The sequence below is a fragment of the Galleria mellonella genome, unplaced genomic scaffold (assembly GCF_026898425.1).
Source record: "Galleria mellonella isolate WM207_F2 unplaced genomic scaffold, CSIRO_AGI_GalMel_v1 utg63, whole genome shotgun sequence".
NCBI classification, from domain to species: Eukaryota; Metazoa; Arthropoda; class Insecta; order Lepidoptera; family Pyralidae; genus Galleria; species Galleria mellonella.
In genome coordinates, this window is record NW_026442130.1 from 3,414,954 (window position 1) to 3,431,639 (window position 16,686).

Genomic DNA, 16,686 nt, shown 5'->3' on the forward strand with positions numbered 1-16,686 from the left:
ACGATTAAAAGGCTAAATTGATTTCAATGAAATTTAGTACATAGTCATTTTTAATAGGTGAAAATAGAATGGTAACTCCAGCTGCGCTATCGGTATACGCTAGCTAGATACCAGTGAGAGATAATAGATGAGAATGAAAGCAGGTCAGTTGACCTATCGTAACGAATTCGACAAGAATTAATCACGTTGGTCCAGGAAGAACTCCGTAGAGATTGAACTGGTAGGGCAGTGACCAGGCATTGCTAGGAAAGGAGATATTAGATTTCATTAGTAACTATTAATTCTCGCGTGCTAGGATTTACTTGGTTCAATATTACAATAAACTCTTTTAAATAGTTTTTTTTTTTGTTGATGTTGTAGGATATCCTATGTTATAGGATATTTTTAATAATTTTAAATAATGTAAATGGCCGGGAATACCATTGGGTGGCTCACACTTAGCATAAAAGGTTTAGATTCCAACTTTTTTTATTCACATAGTACTTTATTTTTTTTTATAATATTTTCCAATTTTAATAATATTTGAATGTATTAATTGCAATATACATAAAAATAACAGTTCAAATATATATCTAAATTTAGACCTTCAATGTGAATACGTGGCTATTTTTATATCCTACTAGCTTTTACCTGTAACTTCGTCCGCGTATCTACCAAGTTTCATTATGATTGTTTAAAGCGCTATAAAGTTAGAAACAAACAAACTCACATTTACGTTTACAATATTAGGAAGGATAGTAAGCATTTACCATTTTTGAAATAGTCATATTCTGTATTTATCTTCTGTTTTTACATTTCACTCGTGTCACTATGCTCTGACATAGCACGTCCTCTCGATTTTTATAACTCCTCTTCATTTTACTTTAGCTGTAAATAGAAATCAGGAATGGCAACGCATGGGTGGTATCATGGGCGAAACAGTATACTCTGTTATGTCCATGATACTGCTCTACTGCTGTCTATAGGCGACGGTTACCACTTTCCATCAGGTGGGCCGTCAGCTTGTTTGTCATTCTAAGTTGTATAAAAAAAAGTCACTGTTGCCGATTGCAATTCAAATCCACTAGTAATTTGGATTCCCTGTCTACCCCTTTTAACTATATATGTATAAAAAAATATATATATATACAACTAATCCTAATTACAGTCGACATTTTCCTGAGATTTTTCCCGTTGCGTTAAAACGGTCGAGGTTCGATTAAGGAAATGAACATTGATAGATCGAAGCCGTCTTTGTAACTGGAATTTTTCCTTAGGTTATTTGTTCTCTGGCTTGTATTACACGGAATTCTAGTTAAGGATAAAGGCAATTAGTGTAATTACATACCTAACTGACTAAAAATATCAAGCGGCTGTTACCACTTTCATTCAGGTGGGCTATCAACTTATTTGCCATTCGAAGTACTCGTATCATAAAAAAAATATGGAAACTTTTTAATTTAAATGAATGATTGAATAAAAACTCTTTATTCTAAGAATGATACAGATTATAAAGATTAAAAATATGTACGCAAACAAAATGAATGATTAATTATAAAAACTTAATTACACAAAAGCCAGATAAAGAGGCAACAATGGACAACATTTTTTTTAATATAGTATTATCTAGGCAAAATTATTTGTTAAGAAAAATAGGTTACATTTTAAAATGAACAATTTTAATTAGGCATAACTTTAAATTTAAGGGAAAGGGATTATTAATAACAGGGATCTGACAGCCCTATTGCTAGCGATATATCTTATCTCTCCTTCATATCACGCCACAAAATTACAATCCTGCGCCATTTACATCCAGAGACGTCCTGCAACACTCTTAACGTGGTCACTTTATCTCACAGGGGTCGCCCATAATGCGCTTGCTGATACAGGGTCGCCACTCGCACACACCTTCCTCCTCCATCAATTATCATTTACTCAGGTTATACATACGGTTCACTGCCACTTCGATTTGATATGATACAGGTGCATTTAGGTATATTAAATGATATGTATGTAATGATAATAATTATATACATAATAATATTATAATACATAACAATATTACATAATAATATTATGTAATGATATTTATAATGCACAGAAATATCAAATACATATTGTTTATTAGACTACTTATATAACAAATAATATATACTACATATACATACACATATAAATATATACACAGCACACACTAGGAAATATGACGAATGTAGTTAATCAATAATTTATTTGACATAAAATTGAATCATAATTTATTTTTCGCTTTTTTATAAAATGTAAATATTTGCATGTCTACTTCAATAAAGGCAACTAGAACAATAAAGGCAGTAAACAGGTGCCAAAATAGCACTTCGTGGCTTATGTTAATAATTTTAAGACTGTTAATGCAAATACACTCATTTTATTAAATTAATTTCATTACATTACACATTTGAAAATAGTGATTGAAAATTTACTCGATTGTCGTGTAACTAGGAATGTACTCAGCTCGGATAGCAGAGATGCGGATTCGAATCCTATGATATCGAGTTATCAAAAGGTATTTTTTCAACCTATTAACAATTCAGATTAAATTTTCTGACAACATGATAGCCACTCTCACCATTTCCACGTAATCTAGCCGTAGTGTGTTTTAATCTTTCTAGAATGTGTTTCACAAAATAGGTGACTACAGTATCAACTATTTTGATTTAAAAACTAAACTGCTAAACCGATTTGCACAAAATTTCTATCTTAAAGATCATCATCTTCCTACTTTTATCCCAATTATTATTTGGGGTCAACGTAATATGTTTTTATCCATATTACAAAAATATTTAGCTTTTAGTTTTACGACCGGCTGCCTGCTTGTCGTCAACCCTCTTTGGGATTCAAAATTTCTATCTTAAAAATAAAAAAATAATTTTCCAAATCGCTTTATAATTGAATCAGAGTTATAAAAAGCACAACCGAGTTAAAAATCATATTCTTTTTGAGGTCGAATAAAAACCACATGCGTGTTGTGACACTGAATTTTCTAATTAATATAAATTAAATATACATACACATTATAAAGAACAAAACAACATTACGCTCTTGTATGTAGTTAAATTTGATTTGAACCTTCTTGCGACGAAGTTGTAGAAATGTCATCATTACGAAAAGCCCTCTGGAAGTTTCTGGCGGAATTAAACGAGAGTCGACTTGGAAGTTTGCCGCGCTGATTGTGTTAGATGCGTATTTAGAAATGCTGGTGTTGTTTGCTTCTCTTCTGTGACAAGGGTAAAGGTGGAGCGCCACTTTAAACGGAAGAAGGGAACAATAAATCAAATATGTTTTTTATTATTTAAAATTACATTTTTCTCATTTTATCACGACATAGGACCACACCATTATGAGCTAACACAGAGACAACATTATCATTACCATATCAGCATTTAACTGTCTACTATTGAACATTAGTTCTCCCCGTGGAGGGGTTTTGTAAATAGTTGCCACGCTTGGCAGGCAAAGAAATCTAAACAGTCAAATGTTTAATAATTATATTATTATTATTGTGCTATGTTGTTGTTGCCACTTGGGTTGTGAGCAAAAACAACACATATATGTTGGTTGTATATCAAATGTCGTTGACCGAATGTGCTCTCTCGTGACTTTTTTCCTTTGAAGCAGGTTATGGAATGAGCTCCCTGCCGAGGTTTTCCCAAGAGACTACAGCGTGGGGTTCTTCAAAGGGGGGTAAAGAGGTTTCATCAGGATCGGCAACGCGCGCGTAATACCTCTGGTATTGCAGGCGTTCAGAAACTACGGTAATCGTTTACCATCAGGTGGGCAGTATGCTTGTTTGCTACCTCAGTGGCATAAAAAAAAGACTTATAATCTCGAATCTTTCAAACGTAGCGTAATAAAGCACTTAGTGAACCGGCATAGTGCAACCAAACGTTGGGAATAGAAGATTCTTTTTCCGATTGATAGAATTTATAGACTATAGCATAGAGTTAGGCTACCCCTTTCTTTCTTGTGAGTGTCGTAAGAGGCAATTAAGAGAGGGCAAGAGATGGACACCAGCGTCTCTTTTAAAACATATCTAAAGCCTATCTGCGGTTACCAATCCGCCTGCCAAGCACAGCAATTACTGGCAAAGCCCTCCAAGGAGGAGACTTATATTCAGCAGCGGACAGTTAAAGGCCAATTTGATGACGATGATGAGCAATATACACATGTCTAAACATCTTAAATGATCCCATTAATTGTACGGGTATCACAAATATAATTCATAAATAAAATACATTAGTGTAGCAGGTCGCGAATGTAAAATCATAAGAATTTTAACTTTATAAAATTATTTATTTCCTCCAAACGCTTTACACATTTTTACGCCATATTTTAAATGCGTTAGTGTACTAATCACACTCGTTCTTTATATTTTTTTTTATACAACTTAGAATGGCAGACAAGCTGACGGCTCACCTGATGGAAAGTGGTAACCGTCGCCTATAAACATGAGCAGTACCATGTACATAACAGAGTATACTGTTTCGCCCATGATACCCCCCATGCGTTGCCATTCCTGAGAACTCAGGTGTTATTCCTCTGTACCCAGTAAATTCACGCCATATCCCACCCTTCAAACCGAAACACAACCATACAAACAGCTGCTTTACGGTTGGAACACGATTTTACGTTCACGCATTTTTTTTTACTCATCACACTTATTCTTATTTCTATTCCTTTCTCTTATCTTCTAGAAACTTTCACTCACAAATTAGTATTATTAAAGACCCATTTTTATTTTATTTATTAGGCGCACATAACAGAAGTTTACAAACACAAACTTAAATTATAATATGCAAGTACATTAATGTATTGATCAGGTAAACTTGCCACAACATGTGCACACAGCATGATCCAATAATAAATGCGACTGCAACAAAGCCATTCAGTTGCAATTATTAGTGAAAAAAAAATTAAACATAAAAAGAAACATAAAGAAAGTTAAGTAAAAAACAAAACAAAATTATATAAGAAATTTCCAAATATTACATTATTTTATACAATTGTCTGCGAAATTGATAATAACTGAGTCCAAATATGTCAAGGTCATTTTGATGAGCGTCACTATATGATCAACACATATTCGCTATAGGGTTATTTAAAGAAATATTATTTCTAAAAAGAGGCACAGTAAAAGTGCGTTGAAGACGAATTCGGCCAGTCGTATAATTAATTCTAAAAGTTGGGGACAATCCACAATTCGATAACTGCTGCTCTATTTATTTAGTAAAACATGTTTTCCGTATGAGATACAACGAAATAGAGTTCACCGTAACGCGTTCTGACGTCTCCAGTTAGTTTTATCAGGCGTGACACAAAGCTGTAATGGACAATGGCTAGACTTTCAACGTTGTCTGGATCTACAATAGTCACTGCAAATAGAATTGTGCTTTTGTGATTTAGAAAATCTAAGCACAGCACAGAAACTTTGTACTGCACTTTTTTTTTATATGTAGAATGGGATGATGGATTCGCCTATTCTAACAGCTTTTTTAATGGGTAGTAATGGAATGGGAGCCCGATGTGTGCTGTTGGTATACTTTTTTATCCTTGTGTGCGTAAATCGTGATACCAAAAAGTGTAATTATTTAAAAGTACAGCAATTCTGTTAAATTGAAATTTTGATTTTAATTAATATATTTAAAAAAAAAAACTTTCTTCTTTTTCTACGTTTTTCCCAATTTAAAATATGTTTTTAATATTAAAATCGTTAAAAATGGCCGCCATTGTAATTATAAAATGTAATACTTACATCTCTATATTTATATTATATCAGAAAAAAACAATTCATAATTCAATTAAAAAAAATTGGGAAACCTTTTCAAATTACTTGCGACATGGAAAAAAGTCACATGTTATTTTGGTTTGAAAAAAAAACGTGTCAAAATTCAATTAGCTAAATGACAGTTTATGAATTAAATTATGACCTGTTCTAACACTGGCTACTCTGTCTATATAATCTAAGGTCTACATTTAAGGTCTGTGAAGTATATTTATACTCCAGCTAAAGAAACATACATACTTGTAGGTATAAAGTATATAACTAACCTCACCTCGGATACGCAAAGCGCCAAAGGACGTGGGTTGCTTTCAAAACTAAGAAACTAAAGAGGAACTAGCTGAGTTTAAACAGCGTACATCACAAGTTACAAGTCGAATTCACTTAAGTCGGACATAACTTTCATATTGAATGTTCTATAGGTAAGTTACATAAATGCATCTTGAGTGTGGAACTTTGATATGCAATTCTACCCTCAGTTCTAAAAGCTTATAGGATTGTAGCCTTGAATGACAAGCTTGCAATGACAATTGATCATACACTTTTTAATGACCATATAAATCATCACTTAAATATACATGTATTTAAAATGTATGTACATATATATTAACAGAGATTTAAAAAAGTAATTGTTGAGTTTTTTGCGGGTTCTTCTCAACAGATAATAACTTTTTGAACCCTGCAATAGATTTAAAAAAAAATTACGATTTAAATGTGATTGAAAGATTATTTTATTCAAATAGACTTGTTAACAATTGCGCTCAACTAATATATATTTTTTTATTATGCAACTCAGTACAGCAAACAAGCCGACGGCCCATCTGATGGAAAGTGGTAAACGACGCCTATAGACATGTGCAGTACCATGGACGTAACAAAGTATATTGTTTTGTCCATGATACCCCCATGTATTCCTGAGAACTAGAGTTGTTATGCCTCTGTACCCTGTAAATTCACTACCATATCCTACCCTTAAACACAGCCATGCAAACACAAATGTTTCACGGTTGAAACACGAATGAGACAGAGGTACTTTTTTTTATGGGTGAAAATGGTATAGCAGCCCCGCCTGCGCTAATGGTATACGCAGGCGGAGCACCAGTGAAGGGTGATAGATGAGAATGAAAACAGGCCAGTTAGCCCATCATGATGAATTCATCAGGAATTAACCATGATAGTTTCCAGGGGGAACCGCGTGGAGGTCGACCTGGTTAGGTATATTGCTAGCAATGGGATTCTCAGTCTCCATTACTAACAATCCCTTTCCCCCCGAGACAGAGATGCTGTACTCTGGTAAATATGATTTACAGATTTTATTAATATTTCTTTATTTGCAGTATCTATTTTTAAGTGCTGAGATAACATGATGCCCTTCAAAGCGGTAGGGGTAATCCATCCAACTACCTACCACCCTGCACATTGTTTCAAGTTTGTTTTCACACAAAAGCAATCGACCGTGAACTTATCTGATCTTCGAACATCAAACACTCCAAATTGGTCTGATGTTATTATATTGTTAGCTGCAAATACTAAATTCTGGGAACTATACCAATATTGAAATTATTAATATTGTTTTATTGTTTCTGTTGTTTCTATTGAATGAATGTATATTTATTTATTGTAATTCATTTATTGAATATTGGCAGCTCAGTTGCATAATACTTACCAGAGGGAGGCTTTGTACAAAAGTCGATTGCTTGGGCACCTCTGTCCCATTCGTGTTTCAACCGTGAAGCAGTTGTATTTGCATAGCTGTGTTTCGGTTTGAAGGGTGGGATATGGCGTGAATTTACAGAGGAATAACACCTGAGTCCTCAGAAATGGCGACGCATGGGGGGTTTTATGGGCGAAACAGTATACTCTGTTATATCCATGATACTGCTCATGTCTATAGGTGACGGTTACCACTTTCCATCAGGTGGGCCGTCAGCTTGTTTGCCATTCTAAATTGTATAAAAAAAAAGATAATATGGTCCATGAATAAGATAAATTAAAAAGAGAAGTCTCAACTGTTGAATGCACTATGCCGGCTTACTAAGAACTTTTTCACACTACATTTGAAGTAGTAACCAAGGTTATAGAATAAAGGAGACACGTCCAGGGAAAGGACATTTTACATCGTTGTAGTACAGTTCACGTAAGAGTTGGCAAACTTATTTATACGCAAGCGCGGGCCGTCAGCTATATATGGACGTAGTTGCTGATATATTCTCGTGGTACGACGTCGAAATGGGGAAGGTGGAATAAAGAAACGGAGTTATCATTGAGTACTCTCCATGAAATAGGCGGTAGAAGACAGTGAGGGAGGCTAAATCTCTACGTATTTTAGATTATTTAAAACAGGTTCTTCAAAACCCACTGCAAGCACCAGTCTCTCGCAAAATTGGTCTTCATATCAAATTGTACCTCAAGTTGTCACTTTATACTACCTTTTGTGAAGAGAAATAAACCATTCATTCGTTCATTATTTAAAAATTTAAGATTGTAGCACAAAAAAACCGAAAGAAACTAAATTACTTGACCATTATTGATAAAATGTTTATGGGATCAATCTGAAAGTATATCCTTTCTGATAAAAAAATAATTTTATAAATTGGTTTATAATCGACGGAGTTATGAGGTAACTAATATTATAAATAAACGAATTGAGAACCTTTCACTTTTGTGAACTAAGTTGGAAATAAGTGTCACTTTCTTCATGTTTATAACACGTAAAGCTTTCATCCGATAAGCTATGTTGAAAGCATTTAAAAGCTATGTTATAAGCTTTGTACGCGTGGATTTCAGAAGTAGGTAAACTAATGAAATAAACCTTTTCTAGATGGCACGTCAAATTAAATCATACACCAAATTTAACTTAAACCTTCAGAAATTCATCTGTAGAAATCTTATTAATTTGGTATAGCAGCTTTTGTTTGATGCCGAAAAAACATACACACAGACACTCAAATCATCAACACATTATTGTTTTGAGTTCTATCACTCTTATTTAACCTTTAACCTTTCTTATTTTTTTCTTAAACGTCTCCCAAATAGAGATATCTTGTAGTTGCAAATTTAATATTTTTAGTTAGATTTACTAACTAATTAAACTAACTATTAAAGAGCTAATTATTAAATAAAATAGTATCTATGAGTATGCTTTATACTTTGCTTTTAAAACTTAAAACCACACAGTATGTTATTATAATGTATTGAACAATGCCCTTCAAACATATTAAACTTATACTTGTATTATGTTACACTCATACCGTATAAAATCTGTTACTACTATTGTTATCTTTTGCAGGGAACAATAAAGAGTATTGATATGTTTATAACTAGCTATTGAACCCGACTTCGCACAGGTAGATAGAATTTTCGAAAATAATATAAGCCTATTTTATTCGTTGATAATGTAGCTTTCAATAGGTGAAAGAATTTTAAAATTACCTTAAAAGTTTTTGAGTTAATCTTTCCTCTTTATATTGTTATTATCACTGGTTACTATTCAACACTATCTAGTTAGATAATAGACGGTTACCCTCAGTATAGTAACACAATTAGTGTGAACTTGTACAATACAAAAGACATAGCCCGAAGGATAAGCAAGCTGAAGTGACAATGCGCTGATCATATAGCTCGAAGAACGGACAATCGATGAGGAAAAAGATTAAGAAATTGTAAAGAAGATTTTTTTTTTTTATAACACGGGGCAAACGAGCATGCGGCTCACCTGATGGTAAGAGACTACCGCCGCCCATGGTCACCCACAACACCTATGGTATTGCAGGTGTGCTGCAGGCCTTTTAAAAAGGAATATGCTCTTTTCTTGAAGGTTATGTTGATGTAAAGAAGATGGAGAAAAAGATGAATGGCGACTCCGTACGGGCGACCGCAGTGTAGAACGAGCCCACACTAAATAGAGTGACGACCTCAAATGCATTGTCAGTCACTGAATGTAGGTGGCTCAGGACTGTTCCTTATGACTATCTATGGGAGAGGACTATGTCCAGCAGTGGACAGATAATGGCTGACGATGATGTATAATGAGTGGGTAGAAGATAGTATTTTTGTCCCACATTATTACTCGTATACGCGTATGGTGTAAGTTAATCGAAACATCGAGATAACTCAGGTAAATTATCATAGTTTACCAAAACAATCGTGTTAATTCCTATCTATATAGGATATTTGATTATGTTGTACATGCAAACTAAGTTCTAGATAGTTCTAGATAGTTTCATTATACTGTGTTACCTTAACAAGCTTATGTCGGCCAGCCAATTAGTAACTTAATAATATTCTCCGTTGAGACTATTTCTACAGCTACAATATCAGACCTATTAACATTTATATGTAAACAAATTGTAATACTATATTACTATTCCAAATACTTTCCAATATAAAATAATTCCTTCCCACAGCTTTGCTCGTGTGAATCAATATATAAAATCTCCTATGTATTTAGTTAAGGTAGCTCGAAGGACCGACAACTGATGGAGAAGAAAGATTTTTTAATGACGACCCCATACAAGCAAATGTAGTGTAGGACGACCTCAAGTACATTGCAGAGAGTCAGTGGATGCAGATGGCTCAAGCCCATTTCTTATGACAGTCTATGGGGAGGCCTATGTTTTCCAATGGACGGATAGTGGCTGACATGATGTATGTTTAGTCGGAATATAACCTATTCGAGTATTGAATTTCATTCAAATCGATTCAGACATTTAGAAATAGTTGAACAATAAACATCCAAACATCTTTACAAACTTTCACATTTATAATTTTTTTTTTCGTACTACAAAAGTAGCAAATTTTCATACAGCCTGTCTGATAGTAAACGATCACTGTAGTCTATGGACGCCTGCAATACTAGGGGTGTCACGTGCGCGTTGCCGACCCCTAAGAAATCTTAATATAACCTTTTTGAAGAACTCCATACAGTAGTCTCTAGGGAAAACCTCGGCAAGGAGCTCATTCCACAGCCTGAGCGTTCGTGGGAGAAAATTTCTCTGGAACCGCACCGTACGTGACCATTTAGGTTCAAGCGTGTGAGAATGAATAATCTTAGGAAGATATAATTGTGAGTTTGTTTCCTTTGAGCCATTAAAGTGACAAAAGGTAACACTTTTGGCACTTTAATGGCTCAAAGAACTATCATAAAACTTTGTACCTTACCCATTTGGGATGGAGAAGGACATAAGCTACCATTGTTTTTTTTTTAATTTTTTAATCTACTAAATACACTTTTTAACATATTACCTTATTTTGCAAGACAGTTCGTTGACTATAATTACACTCTTTGAAAGAGGGAGACTTTGTACATAAGTCGATTGCTGGGGTACCTCTGTCCCATTCATGTTTTAACCGTAAAGCAGTTGTGTTTGCATAGCTGTGTTTCGGTTCGAAGGGTGAGATATGGCATGAATTTACTGGGTACGGAGGAATAACACCTGAGTCCTCAGGAATGGCAACGCATGGGGAGTATTATGGGCGAAACAGTATACTCTGTTATATCCATGGTACAGCTCATGTCTATAGGCGACGTTTACCACTTTCCATCAGGTGGGCTGTCAGCTTGTTTGCCGTTCTAAGTTGTATAAAAAAAAAGATATTTAAAATGTTACTAATTAATACAGTAATTTAAAATATACTTCGGTGACACGAAGTTGTGTGTAAAAATTAAGAATATTTTCCTTGTTTTTCATAACTGAATAATTTTATGACATTCCTTTGATTATCACTAGTAAAAATTGTATTATGTCGACTTGATATCGAAATTAGCTTGTGACAACCCTACATTTGATTTTGGAATTTTATTTTTATTTTTGTTTCATTATTAGCATCATTTTAATTGCTTATTAGTATTCATTTATTTGCTAATCATCTTGAGAAGTAAATTACAAACATTTAAACATATGTCTAAATTTAATATCAGTATGACATTTATGTATTAAATTAAAATGCGATTTTATTACGAACAAAATATTGGTAAGCGACAAATGTAAAAAAAAAAGCTGTCAAATTTTCATTATCATTTATTTTTTAAATAATAACTTAATTGCTAATCTGCATTTATATTTTCGAACGCTTATCCTAATTTTTTTTCTTAGTTGGAAGGAAGAATGCAAGGATCAATACACCTGAAACAAAATCAAAAATAATATTTAAAAATCCTTAATTTTTTATATTATTCTTTATTGTACTCAGAAAGCGGTGCTTTTAGATTCTGCCCGCATTGTACGCCGGTTTCTCTCCCTGGGGTCCTGAACCCGTGCCGACTGTGCTTCTGCCAGTTCTTCTTCTAGTTGCCATCTCCTCTCCTTAAGAGGGGAGATGTGTATTTTGTAAATATTTAAATAATAATAATTATTAAAAATAATGTGAACAAAATTGAACTTATCTCGAATAAAGAACTCTTCCAGTCAACCTAGCACAGTGGCATAGGAAGCAGTGAATGGACAGCAGTGTTGCAAAATATTTTCGAAATACGAGTAAATTTAAATATTACTACAAAATATAAATACATTATCATCGTCATTATATCAGCCTTTAACTGTCCACTGCTGTACATAAGCCTTCCCCTTGGAGGGTTTTGCCAGTAGTTGCCACAATTTACAGGCGGATTGGCAAACACAGTTATACTTTAGAGATGTTTTAAGAGGGACGCTGCAGCCCATCTCTCGCCCTCTCCTAGTCGCCTCTTACGACAGCTTTGGGAAAGAATGGAATGGCCTATTATGTACTGGGACTACCTGGCTTATAAATAACATATGTACATCATAAATCATCATCATGAATGGAAATATGTACATATAATAAATAAATACTTAAAAAACTGTAAAAAAATATTAATTATTACAGTAAATTATTAATCCTTTCTCTTAAAGTAAATGTTGTAAAACATGGTGGCTTTATATAATATTAACATATATACAACAATAAATAGCTTAAATTTACACTTTTATATGATTAGCCATCACTTAAATATTTATGTATATATTATATTAACTGATATATTTTACTAGAGGGGCACTTTGTACAAAAGTCGTTTGCTTGGGTACCTATGACCCATTTATTTATTTATTTATTTATGTACACTTTATTGAACCATTTATAAAATAGTAAACACATTTAACTGTAATAAGAAATGATAAAAAAGGCGGCCTTATCGCTAAGCAATCTCTTCCAGACAACCTTTGGGTAGAGAACATTGAGAAAACAAAGAAAAATAAAGGGTAGGTGGCGCACTATTATATTAGTATTATTATATACAAACAAATATATACAAAGATATATACATATATATGTACATACATACATATATATATATATATATATATATATATATATATATATATATATATACATAAACAAATACATACATAAACATACACAAAATTAAAAGTACACATACAACAGGAGAGAGTGACACTGGAAGATGAAGATAGAACATGGGAAAAAATAGTTACTTAAAGGGAGAGATAATGGGCTTTAACAGAGGTTTTGAAGCTAGCGAGAGATTGACCCATTCGTGTTTCTACCGTGAAGCAGTTGTGTTTGCATGGCTGTGTTTCGGTTTGAAGGGTGGGATATGGCAGTGAATTTACAGAGTATAAAGGAACAATACCTGAGTTCTCAGGAATGGCAACGCATGGGGGGTATCATGGGCGAAACAGTATACTCTGTTATGTCTATGGTACTGCTCATGTCTATAGGTAACGATTACCACTTTCCATCAGGTGGGCCGTCAGCTTGTTTACAATTCTATGTTGCATAAAAAAATATTGATTTTGTTTACTCAACAGATAATTGGAAAGTATTTTTTTTAAATAGGCTTACTGGTGGCTCTGTGTCGATCTACAGGCATTTTATATATGAAACGCCGTAACAATATAAACAAAATACATTTATTTAACCCTTTACATTCTACTCGTTTAATACAAATATACACATAAACCTCTGTATACATATCTGTAGAATTATATATCCATACATACACCCCCATAACAGTAATACTAAAACGGAACTGCTTTGAGATAAAAATAACTCAGTACGCCCTTTAACTCCATATTACCCATTTATAGTGATAAGTAGGTTCCCGGGAAAATTCCTTTTGAATGTTATTATGAATGGGAATTATCTTGTATAATTAGAAAGGTTTGTACAGCTAAATATAATTAATGACGATGACCTTGTATTAACGTAATACGTATATGCGTATACCTCGTCTTATAGATCGCAAGCAAAGCCGAGTGTTCGAATAAGGTCGACTAATTCTCCGGTAACGGAGACGCCATTAATAAAGCAAATTTCCAAACTCTCGCCAGCGACAGGGATTTCACCCCCATACTTCAAAGTCTAGATGGTCGCGTACAGTGCGATCTTACAGATGTTTACTCCCACGAACGTTAAGATTACGAAGTGAGCTCCCTGTTGAGGTTTTTCCAAGAGACTACAGCATGAAGTTCTTCAAAAAAAGGGCTAAAGAGGTTTCTTCAGTACCGGCAACGTGCGCGTAATATCCCTGGTATTACAGGCGTTACTACCTGGTATTATACAGCTACGGTAACCGAGTACAGGTGGATCGTATTGTCGTTTGTTACCTCAATGGTATAAAAATAAGAGCTGATGATAGGCTCGCTCTCTGCTGCGTTGGATTCAAAAGGACAGTTGACAAATGTCTCTGACAGACTAGACAATATTTTTGTATTTTTTTTATGCAACCTAGAATGGCAAATAAGCTGACGACACACCTGATAGAAAGTGGTAACCGTTACCTATAGATATGAGCAATACCATGGACAAAACAGAGCATACTGTTTCGTCCCCAATACCCCCCCCCCACATGTGTTGCCATTCCTGAGGACTAAAGTGTTGTTCCTCTGTACCCTGTAAATTTATTGTCATATGTATCTCACGCTTCAAACCGAAACACAGTATGTAATATAGTATGAAAAACAAGATGATGCCTCGTCTAATGAAATGTGGAGGAAAAGGAATTGTTAGTAATGGGGAGAAGCAACCGTATTGCTAGCAATATGCCATATCAACTCGTTCTCCTCACGGTTCCTCCTGAAAATCATCATAATTGATTTATAGTTGATTTCGTCACGATAGTCTAACTGACCTGCTTTCCTCTTCACCTAACATCTCTCGTTTGTTCTCCACTAGTGTATAGCCAGGCAGGCTTACTATTTCTTTATCATCTATTAAGCAAAATGGGAACGTGTCTATAGACATGACAGAATGTGCTATGATACCTATACCGCTCTTGTAATGTCTTTCCTGAGAACTGAGACGTATTCTGTAATTTTACACTCTTCAAACCTATACACACTTAAGAAAGCACAGCTGTTTCGTGCCAGAAATACGAGTGGGACAGATATACCCATGCAGCAAACTTTTATACTAAGTCTGACTCTGACAAGTGTTAATATTTATTTTTTTAAATAATTTATGACCTTTCAATATTTGCGTACTTACATATCATAAATCCAAACATTGTATAGAATGGTATTTCGCAGCTCATGTTTAAAAGTATTGGAAATGTGACATTACCGACGAGGGTTCCTATACGTCCCACCATCATTATCATAGACACGCCTAGAGTTCTGAAAAATAAATTAATTCATGAAAGATTAATGACAATAAGTAATCATATTGTAAAAACTGTATTCTTCACTGCATACCTGACGACAAAAGATTTTATAATGGAATAATTTAAATTAGTATTTTGTAATTAATGTGTATTTTTAAAATATTAATAGTTTGTATAATTAATAATGTAACTATAAACTATGAGTTATTATTATTATTATTAATACAGGTTATGTGAATTTCCTCATATAATTTAAAGCCCATAATTTTAAATCGTGTTGCATAAATAGCAGCCTTTAATCATGGCCACCAGTTATTTCGATTTAAAAACTGAACTGCTGAATCGATTTTGAGAAAATTTCAGATAAATATCAAATAAAAAAAGGAGAATTAAAGATAAAAAGATTTTTTCAAATCGGTTCACGGCAAGCGGAGTTATGAGGTAACAAACAAACAAATACAACCGAATTAAGAATCTCCCCTTTTCTATAGTCGGTTAAAAAAAAGTGCTGCGTTCCTCGTCTTAGTAGAATTTTATAAAAAAAAAAATAAACTTTTTTTTATGAAATTAGAGCGCGTTTATCTACAGTCTCGTCGATGTAAAAGTGATTATGGAGCCATTAAAGCCTCTAATTATGGTGTCATGTTCCAATGGTGTCTATTAGACTAAGCGTACACCTAAATATACCCTGGTAGTGATTGTTAAAAATAAATCAGCTATTTTAGTTTATTTTTAGATGAGAGAATGTTTATAATAAAATAATTTAAAGTAAACTCTATATTTAATCATGAATTTTTTATTTTCCTAAATACAGTCATTTGAAAATTACCTTTAAAAAGTTAATGAGTCGATGAGAACCCGTAGCAACTATTTATGTTTAAATTTAAAACATGGCTCCTTAATTATTAGTTACCAAATTAATAATTCATTCATTAATTTATAAATTACTTTAATTTGGAAAATATTTATTTTATTTCTTTATTCTCTTGTTACCATGCATTTACAGGATAAATCCCAAGTCGGAAAGTTACAACAAAAATTGTTTTTTTTTAAAACATTGATTTAGATTTTACAATCATCATCAACATATCAGCTAACTGCCCACTGTTGAACATAGGCCTCTCCCTATTTGGGGGGTTTACCAATAGTTGCTACTTTTGGCAGTTGGATTGACAAATTCAATAACTTTGTTGGTGTTTTAAGAAGGATGGTGCTTCCCATCCCTCGACCATGAAAATTCCCTTAATCGCCTCTTACGACACCCACAGGAAAGGAAGGGGTGGCCCATTCTACACCGGGAGCACACGAC

At 33.7% G+C, this 16,686-nt stretch overlaps 2 protein-coding genes and 1 long non-coding RNA gene across 5 annotated transcripts in view; 2 read left to right on the top strand and 1 right to left on the bottom strand.

Annotated features, from left to right (window-relative positions):
* LOC113520068 (hemicentin-2-like) overlaps positions 1–16,686 on the top strand; it is a 358,904-nt gene that overhangs the window by 100,819 nt on the left and 241,399 nt on the right. The window lies entirely within an intron of this gene.
* On the top strand, positions 6,050–7,366 carry LOC128201833 (uncharacterized). The gene is made up of 2 exons (XR_008253449.1): positions 6,050–6,216; positions 7,132–7,366. It is a non-coding gene; the product is annotated as an uncharacterized LOC128201833 (long non-coding RNA).
* Positions 11,799–16,686, bottom strand: part of LOC113519340 (synaptic vesicle glycoprotein 2B-like) — a 35,825-nt gene continuing 30,937 nt past the window's right edge. For both annotated transcript variants that reach the window (XM_052899975.1, XM_052899976.1), the window contains exons 9-10: positions 15,263–15,390; positions 11,799–11,919 (exon numbers count right to left, since the gene is read on the bottom strand). In XM_052899975.1, the coding sequence (XP_052755935.1) occupies positions 11,873–11,919; positions 15,263–15,390 (175 nt within the window). In that variant the 3' untranslated portion in view covers positions 11,799–11,872. The remainder of the gene's footprint in view (positions 11,920–15,262; positions 15,391–16,686) is intronic.